The 17,192-nt window shown below is 44.1% G+C and overlaps 1 protein-coding gene across 1 annotated transcript; it reads left to right on the top strand.

Moving 5' to 3' along the window:
• The first annotated feature begins 8,468 nt into the window (after nucleotides 1-8,468).
• Nucleotides 8,469-16,461, top strand: LOC147726066 (epidermal differentiation-specific protein-like). The gene is made up of 2 exons (XM_086962869.1): nucleotides 8,469-8,692; nucleotides 15,573-16,461. Exon 2 carries the CDS (start codon nucleotides 15,670-15,672, stop codon nucleotides 16,189-16,191), a length of 522 nt encoding a protein of 173 aa, XP_086818995.1. The 5' UTR covers nucleotides 8,469-8,692; nucleotides 15,573-15,669; the 3' UTR covers nucleotides 16,192-16,461.
• Nucleotides 16,462-17,192: the final 731 nt, after the last annotated feature.

Below are 17,192 nucleotides of genomic sequence, written 5' to 3'. Positions count from 1 at the left end.
TTGCACTGCAACAGAAAGCAAATTACAGATAAGGAAGCAGGTGCTAGACTGGAATTTTAAAACAGTGACACATTAATAAATCAACCCCAAATTAATTCATGTCAGTTGAAGCAGGGCAGGTGTGCTTGCTTTTCCCCCCCATAATCTACAGTGATGATGAACCTGAGGGTGGCATTGATGTACCACAGGGTGGCATGGGGAAACAGAGGGTGGCAGTGGTGAAACAGAGGGTGCTGTGAACCTGTGATGATGAACCAGACGTAGAAACAACATAGTTGCGACCGTGGCAAGCCGACAAGTAAGTTCGCAATTGCGAACTGGTACAAAACCCTCGCAAACTGGCAGAAACCCTTGCGAACACCAAAAAAAAAAAAACGCAAATTCGTGAGAATTCGCGGATTTTGCGGATTGCGAGTTCGCAAATACGCAAATTCGCGAACGCGAGATTCGCACAATTCGGCCATGCTTACATGAAATACTTATCGCAAACGGACAGGAGCATTGCAATGCACGACCCGTAACAGTAAATAAATGAGCATGGCAAGCGGGTGGAACAAGTGAAAACAAGATGGCCGCGCCCATTAGCGACCGCATGGACAAGTTGCCGACACATTTCAAACGCAATCTCGCAAAAAACATCGTGAATAGGCGGGGTAAGCAGTTCCGCGGCTTTGTGATATTTCCGTTTGTTTGCGGAGATTTTTAGTGCTTTCGCAGAGATTTTCATAACGCGATTACGCAAATTCCGTCAACCCCTAATAATTTTTTTCCCTCTGGCATAAACTCAGTAGGCAGAAAGGATGCCTATAAAATATATTTTCTTGGGAGGGTTTCCATGGGAGGGTGCACTAGTGGTGGGGAGCATAGGGAAAACATTTAAAAAATAATTTTGTCCTAATGTCTGTGAAGGAGTTCCTGTTATAAATAACAAAAGACAAGATTTATTAGGATACCAAAAGAGGAAATTGAAGAAGTATGAATAAGGAATGTCTGTTGATTCTTTGTTGGAATGTGAATTGGTTGCGGATTAAAAGAAGGCAGAGAATGATAGGGAAATATTTAAAAGACCAAAACGCCCAAATATTTATGCTTCACGAGACCCATCTTCTGAGACAAGAATGCAAGGAATTCTTCTCTAGACAAAGATGGATAGGAAAGTGGATATCAACTGACCAAGCTCATTTTGAGATCAAGCTAATTAGGTAAGAAGCAGATGAGGCTGGGCGTTGGAAAATAGCTGATATTAAAGTACCCCCTGTGACATATACATTAACGAGCTATTGTGGCCCTAATAAAGATGAAGTAATGAATATGTGATGTAACAACACAATCAAAATGATCGCGGTATGTTACATGCAAGTTTTTACAACGCAAGTTGTTACAACGACTTGCGCTGGAGGGCGCTGGACTTAAGAATAGTAAGATTTACTTTTCCAACACCCGTCTACGTACAGTAGGGAAAGTGTTGGAATAGTAAATCTTACTATTCCTTAGGATATAGCGCCATCCAGCGCAAGTCGATGTAACGACTTGCGTTGTAACGGCTGCGTAATGTAAAGGATGTTTCTTGATGTAACACCTCTGACAAAGCTCTTCTCCTACTTGGTTGATTTGTAATCTCTCATTATTCTTGGTGGAGATGTTAATGTCCTATTGAAAAACAACATCATTAGGTCATCAACTAGGCCTCAAATTACATCCCCAAAGATGAGGCCATACATATTGGATATGATGGAGAATTTTGATCTAGGCAACGTTTTCCGTAGAGTGCAGGGTAAACGTTGGGGTTATTCCTTTCATAGTAAGAAGAACGGGCATATTTCAAGAGTAGACTACCTGTTCATGGGCAAAAAAGATGTGGAGTTGGTAGTCGGGATGGATCATTTGCCTATACATCTTTCGGATCATGCAGCATTGTTATTAAAAATTGAGGGAAGAGAGATACATACAATCGGTAGGTGGGCAATAAACAGAAGGATTATGTCACAGCCCGAGATAATAGAGAAGGTGCGTTGCAATACTGAGGATTTTTTCTCTTGGAACCAGGGGTCAGCCCCCATGCACATGGTATGGGATACCTATAAGGCATGGTTAAGCGGTACTGTTAAAATGTGTACAGTAAACTGCGCTAGGGAAGAGAAAAAATACATAAAAGAAATAGAGGAGGAGATAGACAAAACTGAGAATCTCTTAAAAGATAACAAAGGCTTGGAAGGAGTAAGAAAAGAGTCTGCAGATAAGCTGGAACGTTTACGTTTGATGTTTAGAACTAAATTGGAGGAGAAAGAAATCCAACAGTAGGTGGTAAGCAGATCTAGGAATATTACACAAGGAGAATGCTGCGGGAAGCTTTTGGCTTGGAAAGCAAGGTTGGACAGAAATCAAAAATGTATAGGGAAGATTCTAGAAGAGGAGACTGGGCTCGAAGTGGAGGAGAGTGAAAAAATCAGAGCTACATTTACTACCTTCTTTTGCATTATTTGATCTCTATGCAGAGCATTTTGCTCAAAGTTTGAGGTTAAAGGAAGAGATTAAATCTGACGACCTCATGGTTTATACCTCGGAAGTAGTATCCACCTTACCACATCTTATGGCAGAAGTGTGGGAATTTAGTAAACTGGCGGGATATGCAGCGAACGAACAAAAAACAGAAGTAACCAAAATGTGGAAAAATAAAATGCGTGGAGGAATTAAGATATCTGGGGATTAAAATAATTAAAGACCTTTCCTAAGGTCTTTAACTATTTAATCCCCAGATAGATATTTTACTAAAAAGATGGCAGAACCTTCCATTTATGTTATGTTATGTTATGTTAAAGTGCATTTATATAGCGCTCGGCTACTCTAAAAGAGTGTCCCGGCGCTTTCCACAGGCAGCTACAGTGTATAATCAACATAACAAGAAAAACAGAACCCAAAAGAGAAGGAAAAAAGCCCACCTAAACAGAATGATTAAAAAGCCAAGTCTTCAAATTCTTCCTGAATTGAAGCAAGTTGGGAGTTTACGGTCTATGGCCAGATTAATTGGGTGAAAATTTCCATCTTGTCAAAATTCACCTATCTCTTTGATAATATTCTGTTGCACTTTGAGAAGAATACACTCCTGAAGCTGCAGGGGAAGGTTTCTTCCTTGATATGGGGTAGCAGAGCAATAAGCCTCTCATGGAAAAGGCTGAGACGGAAAGCGAGAGTAGGAGACATGGGTCTCCCGAACCTCCTGATTTATTGTTGGACGTTCAGACTTAAAAACAATAGAATGCTTCTACAATGACCCGATGAATCTCTAATAGGGGTTATGTTTAAAACCCTGCTGCTGAGATTATCTGAGGAGGGCTTCTCTTATAAGTATGGGTCTCCAAACTTTTTCAAAAAAGTCTAACTAAAATATCTACAGTCAGCGGCAAGAACGTGGTATGGGATAAGATCGATTCTAGGTGTACCTTATTACCGGAGACTGTCTCCCATATGGGATTCTCCAGGTACTCCAGAATGTTTATTAGATAGCCAAGCAAAACCACTGAAACAGTCAGACGTTAGGCAGTGGGGTCAACTAGTAGATGATGGCCAAAAATTAACTTGGAGCTACTGGTATGACAAGACAAAAGGGGCAATATCAAGAGTCAAAATGGGCCAGACAGGGACTCATAACAAATGGATCTGGAACTTCAGACCACAATGGTAAGGAAAAAAGAGGTGGCATTTTAGTATTAATTCCTTCTGAATGCAGAACTGGCAGAAAGTAAATCACCACATAGTGTATGGGATGGATGCCTGCCGGAAGTGGAGTTGGCAGATTTATGGCAAGCATCCTGTGCTGCACTTTGTTTGGTGGTTAAACCTGCTGCTTTAAAGAAAAACACTTGTTTACCCTGCATAGAATCTATTGGACTCTACAAAAAGCTGGGAAAGATAAATGGAGACATAGAGTCAAAGTGCAAGCGATGACATGCACATGTTTGCCAACTGTTCAAAATTGGGAGAATTCTGGTCAGCAGTGGGCAAGACCATTTCGCGCTCGGTCGGTGTTAACATAGAGGTAAGCTTGGAGCTGATTATATTTGGGAAATCCCAGCAGGTTAAAGAAAAGCATGATCTGCAAGTAAACCGTCAATATTTGATTTCTTACTTAATAGTACGAGCGAGAAGAGAAATCTGTCAATTCCGATCCCCCTTCTTGGCAGAGTTGGAAGAACTCTGCGGGTTTTTTCAAGGAAATGGACAAAAATAGTCTAAGATTTTGGAATTTGCTAAAATACAGAATGACTTTTCTGTCCAATGATTACACCCTCTCAAGTCAGCAACTGGGAGGGCATTGCACAGTTCGAAACAACCCAGTAAATCTGATTGATCTGTAGCCGATGTTGGGCACTCACGCAGGGCGCATAGACCAGTGCTAATCAGTGGTGACATAACGAAAAAAAAAGGACACCATCAGAATGAAGATGAAGAAACGCAAGAATGAAAACAACTAGAGAGCACTCCTTCTCCTTTTATGCACAAGCATTAGAAACAACTCTATGTTTCTAACAGGTCTGTCCCAAGCGTGCTTCACTTTAGGAAAGAGATGAAACCACACCTTGATATATAACACAATATCACAATGAAGCCTTGCTTTAGCTAAAATTACTCATTTACCATTTCTTTGTCTTTGTCTTTGACAGAGCGCTCCGCTGCCTTATATATAAATACCACAGACATACATACATATATGGTAATTCATGCCACTACATGTTAGGTTAGGTGACTGCGTGTTATGTTTTGCCATTTAATGGCTTGCTAAGCTATGATGTGATCACGGCTGCCTCTCTCTCACTTTTGCCAACCGCCGAGATACCAGACAAGGAAGAAAAGCAGGTAATGTACATTTTTCATCTCTTTTGCATGCACCAAACATAATTACGTTTTGCTTTATTCCATGAATAGATTCTGATGGCACTTCTTGTAAATATTTTAGAAGAAGGGAAGACAAGACAATAACAGAAAAGTATTCATGTGTGCAGCAAAATAGCATTCTGACTCTAAGGTTTATAAGTTCAGTGCCACCTTGCAGCTAAACTTGTGTTAGGCAAAAAGCAAATCCTGAATGTCCCATAGGTTTAAAATGATCAACACAGCAAAAACATGTTGTGTTGCGTCAGCTTGTGTTAGGTGGCAGCCAATGCTGCCTCATGGCCCGGAGCACTAGCTGAGGGTCAGCCTTTCCAGCAGCAGCAAAAACCTCCCAGGCAAAGAGGACAGACAGCAGGACCAGCACAGGAAGCCCAGTAAAAGATTCTCTGGCCCATGAACCAGATGCGAGCACATAGATCACCATCATTATCAACACAAACGAGTGTATTGTTATTCAAGGTGATTTTAAATCACACAATGTTATTTCAGAACGCTTCTATGAGAAGGATGTAAGTGGTCCAAAGCTCGGCAGCTAGGCTGATTTACATGCTCCCCAAAACGGAATCAGCCTCCTCTCAGTTGAGGGATCTGCACTGGTTGAGACGAGGATACAATTCAAGGCTCTATGCTTTGTGCACAAAACCAGATCAAGAGCTGGCCCTTGCTATCTACGTAGTCTGGTGAGACTCCATCAACCGGCTCATGCCCAATGATCTAGTGATCTTGCACTGTGCACAGTTCTGAGAGTGAAACGGACCCATATGAGGGGGCGTTCTTCTGCCTATTTGGGCCCCACGCTCTGGAATGAATTGCAGCTTGCTTTGAGAAGGTGTTTTTTATTCTCTGCTTTTCAGAAACAGCCTCATTTATGAAAAGTGACACAAAAGGGGATGATGGACGGAGCGTTTGAGCAAATCAAACACTCACCCCCAGTCAACTGATCTGGGTTTAATCCATCACCATTCTTTAGCCCACTCAGTCACCCCATTTCAGACATGGCCATATGCAAATCAGTCTGACCCTGTGCCTTATGGGAACAGTCCAGCCCGAACTGCCAAGCCATGTCTTCCATGGACCGGAAACAAGCATCCTGGGACCGCTTTCGGATTCATAATCCTCATCAGCCAGGCTATCTTGAATCCAGTGGCCAAGTGAGCAAGAGACTCACGTCTGAGCATACCCTGCTACACTTAGGGCAAACAAAGCAATTTAAAAGGGGATGATGGACGTAGCGTTTGAGCAAATCAAACACTCACCCCCAGTCAACTGATCTGGGTTTAATCCATCACCATTCTTTAGCCCACTCAGCCACCCCATTTCAGACATGGCCAAATGCAAATCAGTCTGAACCTGTGTCTCATGGGAACAGTCCAGCCCGAACTGCCAAGCCATGTCTTCCATGGACCGGAAACAAGCATCCTGGGACTGGTTTCGGATTCATAATCCTCATCAGCCAGGCTATCTTGAATGCAGTGGCCAAGTGAGCAAGGGACTCACGTCTGAGCATACCCTGCCACACTTAGGGCGAACAAAGCGATACAAAACGGGATGATGGATGGAGCATTTGAGCAAATCAAACACTCACCCCCAGTCAACTGATCTGGGTTTATTCCATCACCATTCTTTAGCCCACTCAGCCACCCCATTTCAGACATGGCCAAATGCAAATCAGTCTGAACCTGTGCCTCATGGGAACAGTCCAGCCCGAACTGCCAAGCCATGTCTTCCATGGACCGGAAACAAGCATCCTGTGACCGGTTTCGGATTCATAATCCTCATCAGCCAGGCTATCTTGAATCCAGTGGCCAAGTGAGCTAGGGGCTCACGCCTGAGCATACCCTGCCACACTTAGGGCGAACAAAGCGAACAAAGTGATACATTCATGAAGAGTGACACATAGCTGCGAGAAAACAGCGATGCGTCACTTTTCATTGTGCCCTCCTTGCCACACCTGTGATGCGCCATATTTAGAGTAAGACACATCAGTATTTCTGACATATCTGTAGGTGCAAAAATGACGCATTGCAAGAGTGTGTCTCAAACGTCTCGCAACTCCAGCAATGGGTCATTACACATGGGCAAGTCCCATGTTAAATGTGCCTGTGTCAGTCTTAAGCCTGCCATGAGGCAGGCGTAAGATATTAATGCATTTGTGTCCTAAAATAGGCGTAGTGAAATCTCATAGACTTCACTTCACTGGCAGCGCAAACGTGATGCAAGGGCCATAAATAAGTCCCCTCGTTGTTTTAGAGGCATATTCGGGCTGCACTCTATATGGCGTCAAGAACGGGGACCCCTTTGTTGGTAGCTGTTGTGGTATAAAGCTGAAATAATAATAATATGTTTTCAAGACTATTTTTCCCTCAGTAAGGTCAGTACATGTTCCCCAGGAAAGAAGGATAACTTGTAAAACTTTTACATGACATCTGAAATGGAAAATGCATGTTGACAGCGGAATTAGATAGTGTCTTCATCCCCAAGATCATCGTTTTCAAGGCCAAAGTGAACCCTATTCTTTGTTATTGTTATTACTTCATAGAAGAGAATGTAAAGCTTTCTTCAAATAGATAAAAAACAGAAATGATGAAAAGACTGTTTAAGATTAGAAACAAAATCCCGGAGCAGTAACATGACGTCATATGGGCAAAATAGCTCCCGAGGTGCAGACTGATGCGGACTCCTTCCAATATCCATTCATTCTACAGGTCCCCCCTCTGGAGGAACTATCATCCATTAAAAGCAACTTATGGGCGGGCGTTTCCATGCAAGTAAGCCTCAAAGAAGTGACCGAGTGGAATCTATGAGATTTCACTGCGCCACTTCTAGGATGCAAATGTGTCAATATCCTAAGCGTCCTTCACAGCAGGCGTAATACTGACACAGGACCATTTGCATGGGCTTTACCCATGTGAAAGGACACATTGCTGGAGTTGCGTTACTTTTGTGACACACTCCAACAATGCATTACTTTTTCTCCTACAGATACGTCAGAAATACAGAGGTATCAAATGAAATATTAAGTGCACTGAGAAGTGACGCATCGCTGCTTTCAGGCAGTGATGCGTCACCCCTCATACATGAGGCCCGAACTCTACTGCTTATGAGGTTTGGATAAAGAACCTCATCTAATCTTCCTTTGTCACATCCTGCTTGGGAGTATTTACGAAGAGCTGAAACAAATATTCACTAAGCACAGCTTTAAAATAATCCTGACCTGCTAACTTTACCATTAGTTCATCCTCCTAATGAACTATGTATTAATACTGCAAGGTTCATGCTGCAGTACTTAGGCAACGATTATTTGTAAAACGAGTTGTGACAAAATGACTCAGTAAATTCACACTGGAAATGCTGAAATTTAAACACGTATCTTCTGCATTTCCCGAAAACCCCAGAAGGAGTCCTTTTATCAACATATCTGTGTTCCAAAGTACATGATAAGGACATTGGCTGTGAACATTTCTTTTGAATAAAGCTTTGCACAATCCTTATCTAAGGAAGATACCTCAGTTTCCCAGAAATGACACAAGATATGTGAGTGGGAATGTGGCCACTCCTCTTCCTCCCACATCTCTGCCATTTCAGAGAGGGCTGAGAGAGTATAAAAGCTCCTGGATGTGGATAAAGAGATATCTGCTGGTTCTCCCAGTGTGACCAAGACTGCCAGTCTGAGAGAGGTCAGCTGTTGCTTCACCTGAGAGTGTCCAGAGACAGCCAGTCCACCCTCAGAGACCAACTCCTGCTTCATCCGAGAGTGCCCAGAGACAGCCAGGACCACAGCCGGTGACCAAAGACTTTCAGGGTATTGTATTATATAGTCATTGCATTTATATAGCGCTTACTATCCCTGATGAGACGCTGATGTGCTTTACATGGGAAACATCCTTTACAACGCAACTTTTACCACGCAGTGCCTTCACGACACAACTTTTACAACGCAAACCATTACAACGCATTGCGCTAGGGGGCGCTCTAGGATAAGGAATAGGTTTAATTTACTGTCCAACACCTTCCCTACTATCCACGGGGACTGGAGTTAGAATAGTAAATTAAACTATTCACTATCCACGCCCCAAAGCACTATGCGTTGTAATGGTATGCGTTGTAAAAAACGCGTTGTAAAAGCATGCGATGTCAAAGCATGCGTTGTAATTTCATACATCCGCTTTACACCGAGCAGCATGATGCTCTGGAACCAAAGGCTAGTGGTTAATCAAGTGTTACTGGGTTTAATCTAGGGTGCTCAACCAACCATTCAATGCATTCTTTCCAGCTTCTTTGTGGTAAATTCAATTGATAGAAATCAATAGCTCTGTCCGCTCATTATTTGGAAGGGGCAGGCAGATGGTTGGGATGGGCTAGTAGATGAGCTTGAGGTGATTAAGTATTGTCAGGTTTCAGGGGTGTGAGTTTCAAAGAAGGAGAGATTGTGTTCTTTAAGATTAGCTGTGGTCCATGTTTTGAAATACAATCATAGAGATTAGGCCTGTTTGGGAAAAAAAGGACAGGCTACATTTAGACGTTTCGAAAAGGTCTGTTTCTCTTGCCGGATTTAGAAATATAGAGGATGCTTTTTGAGTAAGCATGCAATTTGAAGATGAAAAACTATAAAAAGAAGCTGCATAATTTGCATATGAATAAGAGGAATTATTGGGTATTTTTGATGAACACTAGGATAACGTAAACAGTCTGTCCACTGTTAGGCTACCAGCAAGGTCCGATGATCAGCTACGGATTGGAAGCAAAATGTAATGGCCGAGCACCTATACCGGGATTTACCAGGAGCTTAGACTGTGCTTAAGGAAGAAGTAACCTCAAGATCAGAGCAATGTGAGATAAATATTTAGGTAAACAATGCACACAGAAAGAAGGAGATTCTCCATATGCTGGAGTGGATGTGTTGTGAAGTTTGGCTCACAGTATTAATCATAAAGGCACAAGATCCTTTTTGGATTCCCCTGGTTGTGGTGTGGCACAAGATGAAGTGTACTGCCTGAATGGTTTGAGGGTGCAAAGCCAGACACTAAAGTGAAGAGGATGGTGAATGGGCTCCCTTTAGAAATTAAAGAAGAATTTCTCAGCAAGAGGGTGCTGATTAAACTTCCTGAAGCACTGCCTTTTGGTAGGTGGTGGGGGGTGAGACTGCTAGCTGTTTGTGAAGGTGAAGGAGACTCTGTGCGTGAGGCTCAGCCTTTTGTCTTTCCTGATCTCAGCGAAATAAAAAGTCTGACATCTCTTAGTGCATACTCTAGGACTCTGATAGTCATTATAATACAAAGCCTTTAGACCTGGTAGGAATGGACATTTACATTCTAGTACAGGTGAGGCGGCTTTGTCAGTCATAAATAAGGTTCAAGTTGTGCAACAAAGAGAAAAAACAAATACAGAGCATGTTATATTATATTGGTTTGTATAGCCCATTAATCATCAGAGAGAGTATCCAGGTGTTTGGGCAGGTGTGTAGGTGTGTTGTCCCCAATGTGCTTATGTGTTTAGCCTCTTGTGGAACTCAAGCAGTGAGGAGGAGACTGATGTATTGAGGCTGTTCGATGTCTTGGGTGCAAAGTAAGAGAATGAGCAACCTCAAGTTTTGTTTTTGAGGATGCAGAGACTGTTGGGAATGAGAGTGAGGCAGAGCGTAGGTGACCGGAGGGTTGGTCGAGGTGTATGCAGCTGTTCAGGAATTCTGGTCCTGTGCTGTGTAGACCTTTGAATTTGTGCACAAGAAGTTTGAATTGGCTCAACTCAGTGATTTTTCCTGAGGTGTGGTTTGATGTGGGTGCAGCTTGGGAGCTCAAGTATGAGTCCTGCAGTGGTGTTATGGATGGTCTGGAGTCGGTAGGAGTTGTTTTGAGAATTCAACATAGAGAGTGTTGCCATAGTCCAGCAAGCTAGTGATGAGTGCTTGCACGACGGTCCATCTGGTGTTTTGAGGCAACATTTGAAGATTTTTCACAGCACGCATAGGAAATGGAAGCAGGAGGTGCATTCTGTGTTGACATATTGAGCTTGTAGTCTAGGATAATCCCTCATTTCTTGCAGGGACTGTGGGTGTTGTTCCTAGCACTAACAGCCACCAGGTGGAGTCCCATGGGGAGGTCTTCTTGCCAAAGGCCAGCACTTCTGTCTTGTCAGAGTTGAGCTGCAAGCAGGTTTGGTTGTATCCAGTCTGTTCCCATGGTCATGCAGTTGGTGAAGTTGGTTCTGGTGGTGGTTGTTTTGTCTGTCATGGAGAGGATAAGTTGGGTGTCATTGGTGTGGGAGATGATGGTGATGTCCTGTGATCTGATGATGTTGGCCAGTAGTGTCATGTACATGTTGAAAAGGGTGGGGCTGAGGGAAAATCTCAGTGGGACTCAGCATATCAATTTTCTGGTCTCTGATGTGAAGTGTGGAAACCTGACCCTTTGGTTCTTCCAGTAAGGAAGAAACAGATCCATTTGAGAGTATTCCAATCTCGCGGAGTCTTCTGTTGAGGGTGTTATGGGAGACAGAGTCGTAGGCCAAAGAGTGGGAGAGCAGGATGTGGACTGCTGTTTCTCCTCAGTCCAGGATGATTTATATGTCGTTGGTGGTCCAATGTGTTCTGTTCCGTGCTGTGGTTCTTTCTGAATCTTTATTGAGTGTTGTCTACAAAAAGGTGACGTTTGAGGTGAGTTGTGAGTTGCTTGTTGGTGGCCTTCTTAATCACTTTGGCTTGGTAGGGAAGCAGGGAAATGGGTCGAAGTTGCTCAGTTGATTCCGGTTGACTGTGTGCTTCTTGAGGAGGAGGTTGATTCCTGCAAGTTCCCATTCATCGGGGAAAGTGGGGATTAGATGGAGATATTATTGATGTGGGTCAATGTTCCCAGTTTGTAGATGTGGTGGGGGCATGGGTCCATTGGGGCCAATGTGGGGATGGCATACACAATTTCTCCTGTGTTGTTTCTGGTGAGGGTTATCCATTAGATCAGGTAGCCATCTTGGGTGGTGGTGGGTAGGTTAGCAATGAGTTCACTGCAAAGTTGCTGTAGAGGTGTGCAAAGTTGCTAATGGTGTACAGTATGGCGTTAATAATGAGATGTTCCAAAGACATTAACCTATGAAATAAAACACTACAGACCTTCATCCTGCCTGGTGCAAAGGTTAACGGAGCAAAATGAGAAGAGTTAGTGAACAGGAGCGCCCAACAACTCATTGTGTTCTACTGTGCCATAGTCTGAGTACAAGTGGGTACCTCGGGGGAGCAAGGTATGGGGACTGCTTTAGTGACTTCGATTAATGCAATGTGACTGAAAAAAGTGAGGCTCGACAAGTGAACTGGGTTAGAAGGTATAATGTCACCCAGGAGGAAAGGCCGGAGGATACAAGGCATTAAGTGGGGCTGGTAGGGAACATTGAAACTGTGCTAGCATGTGGGTGTCCCTGTGCTGAGCACAGATTCATCAAAATGCAGGTGGGTAGCACGCCATGCCTTCTTTAAAGACAATACAAATGTAGAATTCTTTAACCATAATTGCAAGAACAGGATTCAGCACCCACCAGTCATCATAAGAGCTATTAGAACAATTGGAACAGTACCCTGACTCCATCAATGTTTTTGCTAAAAAGGGTTTCTTTATTCACAATCTTCTAATTCTTTTTTTAAACTTGTATTCTGTGAATTGCAATGTAGCCAATGCATTTCGCCCCTAAGCAGAGACTTCTTCAGGGCTTGTTGGTTAATTGCACTCTTGTAGACTGGAAATGTCAATAATCTTCGAGTCTCAACGTGATGGCCAATTAATGTGGTGAAATGGATAGCTCTACCAGAGCAACAGATCTATTCTTTCACTTGTGCAGGGAGCCAATTCTATTGCAGCACCTCAACTTGGCTCGTGAAATGTCAAGAAACAATCGATTGTAATGTCAACATCGCATTAAGGTTGCCCCAGTGTTGGTCTCAAGACCTGGGTGTATCAGAGCTCACATATGGCATAATGTGGCAGGAACCCGAATTCAAAGGGGAAAAAAGAAAACGATTAAGAAGATTGTAAAGAAAAAAGACTTTTCGTTTAGAAAAAGAGTTGATGGAGTCTGTACACTATGTCATTCAAATTGTTCTTATATCTCTTGTGGTGTCTGATGGGTGCAGAACAATTTTCTCGCAATTAATTCATGGCGTTTTGCTCCTGGTCTTCCAGAGAAGTGTGGCTCAATGGTTAGAGCGGCAGACCCTGATGCAGAGGTCTAGCCCGGGACCAGGGTTCAATTCCCCGCCTCGGCGGGTCTTGGACATAACATAACATTTTCGTACAAGCGCCTTGAGACCCTTGCGGGTGAGTAGTGCGCTATACAAGTATCAATTTATATTTACATTTACATTTGCATCCCTGCACCACTCTCTTTGTACTTGGATAATCCACTAGTTGATCGTGATACGTGTGATTGTGGTTGCCTCAGTCTCTTATTGAAAATACTTTAACACTTTTTTTCAACTGCATTTCCCAAAGCCTATTATTGTAATTATTAAAAAACACATGTGGCAAATACTCCACCCGATTCCGACAAACGGGTTATGAGAGCCTATGTTGTTGTTCTACCGTATGTGACGGTTTTCAAGTAGTCTACGGCCCTTATTACAAATTTAGGGCTTAAACAGAAGAAAGAATAATAGCCTACTGAAAACATCTTTTTAGAAAAATGTGTGTGACCAAACCTATAGTGAAGGGTTTTTAGAGAACCCGCGGAGGTCTTTGACCTGGCAAAAAGCCTTCTCTTGCTTTGGTAGTATTATTGCCTTGACATTCGTAATGTGCACGCCTTTCAGCAAATGAGCAAAGCTGGTCTAAAATCAATCTGTGACATTGGTTTTCCTCACCAATATTTCAGCTAGGGCAGTGCTTCAGATGTAGGCTGTGTAGATTCATATGATCCTTTATGGAGCCACTTTTTGTCAACCAAGAAATTCCTTTCCCTCAGCTCTCCACTCTAGCCAGAGTCAATATCAGTGATGGTTTCAGTTGCACCCCCTGTGCCAATCTCCTGGAGCTCTTTCCTGTAGGGACACCAGAGAACGAGGGTGCTTAAGCCTGAGGTAACATGAAAGAGTTGGGGGACTTCTGGTTCCTTCGTAACACTTCAAGGACCCCTCTAGCAACTTCATGGAAGGTGAAAGAAAATGGACGCAAAAGAAACCCGGATATATTCTTTCTGAGGATTCAGCTGCGGTCCTTGCAGGTAACAGAGGTGAGGCCGCGTGAGGGGGGATTTGGAGGGAGGATGCAGAGGGAAAATACATTATTTATTCAATGTTTCCTCTGCATCGGCCCTCCAAATCCCCCCACCCGGCCCTCTGCTGTTACCTGCTCGGACTGAACCTGGGGGTATAGTGATTTTAGTAAATGTTTGCATCCAAGGAGCAACGGTGGGAGGTCGGTCTAATATTGAAGGCTGTCTGTTTTTCGTAAGAGTCTCTAAATTCACCTGAATGTTAAACCACTGCAACATTTCGTTTTTAAGTCATTTTCTTCCTGCTGATGGCTCCACCCTGACATGCAGGGTGGACTGGCCTTTGATTGCACCGGGCATTACCCCGGTGGGTCGGATCCCTTGAAGACAATCTTGAAAGCCAGAGTCACTCTTGGTGCCGTTCTTACTTTCTGCAGCACCCCCGGGTTAACCACAGCAGGCTTCAAGAGAGAGTGAATGAGCAGGAGGTAGAAAGAAAGTGACCGGAGAGGGGAAACAAAGAAGAGAGAGGGAAAAAGAGAGAATGGATGGATAAAAGAGAGAAAGAATTAGCAGGAGGAATGGAGGGGGTAGACAGAAAGTCGCCAGAGAGGGGAAATAAAGAAGCGAGAAGAAAACAGAGAGAGTGGACGGATAAAAAAGAGATTGTGCAAGAAGACAAAGAGAGCGCGGCTAGTATGAGGCTGTTTGCCAGGCCTGCTTTGGTTCCCCCAGTCTGAACCTGCTGACCCACAGATCTCCTCCAAGAATACATCCCTAGTAAAGAGGAGGTAACTTGGTGAGATCCTAAGGTTGTAGTTTCTGGAGCCCAGGGACACAGATCCTAATCTCAACCTTTGTTAACAGACTGGAAAAAAGTTTGTTTCCTGCTTTATCATGATTTTATGGTGCGTAATAGGAAAATCCATGCCACCATTTACACATCCAGATGCTGTCTTCACCCCCTTGACACTTCCTGATTCTCATTTGGTGTAAATCATCCCTCCCCCTCCCCCCAAACACACACATGGCTGTGCTAGAGCTATCTCCTCATTTCTGAGACATTTGAGACTCAATAGAAATGTTCCCTGTACAGCCTCCACTGCTCCCTCCAGTTGGGCCAGCATTGCCCCTAAATCAATGAACAGGAAAAAAATGGGCTGCCGAGAAAAACGTCATTTACAAATATGTATCCAAATCTCTAGTGAAGGGTTTTTCGGGGACCTGTAATGCGTTTCCTCCAGGCAAAAGCCCTTCACCTGCTTGGCCGGGTCTTCTCATTGGTAATAAGCGCACATTTGTTTTAGCAAATGAACAAAGCAGAATTTAAAATGAATCGCTGAAATGAATGTCCTCATCATTATTTCAGCTATGCCAGAGCTTCAGATTTCGATGTGTAGATTAACACGATCCTTCATGAGGAGACAAGCTTGTGTCAATCACACGTCGACTGTCATTTCATATTAACCAGATGCACTTTTTCACCTTTACAGAACGGCCTGCGAGTCCAGCCGCTGCTTCACCTGAGAGACCCTCACAGCGCCTAGAACCAGAGGCGGCTGACTTTAAGCGCTTACAGGAAGATCCACCATGACCACCGTCAACTTCTTCGCTGAGGAGGGCTGCCAGGGCCCATCTTCTGTGGATGTCACACAAGACCTCTCAGATTTGTCGTCAATTGGATTCCTGAATCGGGTCAAGTCCATGAAAGTGAGCGGCGACCCCTGCGTCGTCTTTACAGAGAAGGGCTTCAAGGGGGAGTTTGCGCTCTTCCGGGAGGGGGATCATGACGCTGTGGGAGGATTTTCCAGAAATATCTCCTCAGTGCGGGTGGTGCAGGGGGGGCTGGGAGATCCAGAAATCACCATCTATGAGAAAGCCAAGAGATCGGGAAAAAGCATCACCCTAAAATCGGCTACCCCACACCTGGCTGATTATGGAATGAATAACAAACTCTCTTGTCACCAAGTTAAGAAGGGAGCCTGGCGCATCTACCAGGAGGAAGACTACGAGGGCGCCTGCATCGTGGCGCTGGCTGATGACTACGTGGAGGACTATCGCAGCATCGGCTTTAACGACACAGCCAGCTCCCTGAAGCCGTACAAAAAGTGAGCAAAGTTTATCGAGATAAGAGTATCGAGGGCGTGCCCTGAATGGCCAGCTCCCTCGTGTCTGTCATTCACTCTGCTTCACACACCCCGCATGACAGGAGAGACATTAATCAGCATATCTCTTCCACTGATTCCAGAATTCTAATGTAGCTTTTTTCCCAATCTCGCTCTCTTCATCTATTTACCTGAACAGCTGTACAAGGCGTAAATGCCTCTGCTTCGCCTGTTTCAATCCTCTGCATGAAATAAAGCAGCATTCACAAAAATCTACCTCTGATGGTGTCTGTGTGGTCTGTAGGCCTGTCTCCTGCACTGCTGCCCTCTGCAGAAAGAGGTGTGTTTTAATGTACACTGAAACTGTGCTGTCTCTGTCTGGTGCCCCAGCCTACCTGACTGGGGGGGAAATGGGGAAGGCAGGCATCAAAACTTAGCTACAGCTGCGTCCTCCAAGGGAAGGTGCATTCTTAGCGCGGCCATTAGGGAGTTCCCCGAAAGAATACAACGACCACCACCAGCCTAATGTAGGTTGTAGTCCTTTCTGTGTTGTATGAGAGAGGTCTGTGGAATAATGATGGAGGGAGGTAGAATAGACACACACATCTACACTCCCACACACCCCCAACACACACACCTGCACACACACGCACACACACGCACGCACACACACACACACACACACACACACACATCCAAACCCAAACCTAACACAAATGCAAACACTTTATGAGTAACTCCCAAAGTTTATTTACGAGGTGACGACATGGCTGCAGTGCCCCCTTTTTCCTCCCTCCTCCTCCTTCCCTTCACATTTTGTCCAATCCCTCCAGCAGGCTCACTGAATGTGGTTGCATTACATCCCCAGAACATCAACACACAAAGAACTAGTGCATATGAGGTGCATACCTTTATTACCCGGACTGTCTAAGCCACACAAGCTCTTCACAATTCTTAAGACAAAGCCTTTGAATGTACTCAGTGCACATAGCTCCTGATCAGGACACA

The sequence above is a fragment of the Lissotriton vulgaris genome, chromosome 3_1 (genome assembly GCF_964263255.1).
Source record: "Lissotriton vulgaris chromosome 3_1, aLisVul1.2, whole genome shotgun sequence".
NCBI lineage: Eukaryota > Metazoa > Chordata > Amphibia > Caudata > Salamandridae > Lissotriton > Lissotriton vulgaris.
The sequence above is the reverse complement of the archived record's forward strand: the minus strand, read 5'-3'. Positions and strand labels throughout refer to the sequence as shown.

What these genes read in the sequence shown, in the direction of transcription:
- LOC147726066 (XM_086962869.1), top strand. Translation starts at nt 15,670, where the DNA reads ATGACCACCGTCAACTTCTTCGCTGAGGAGGGCTGCCAGGGCCCATCT.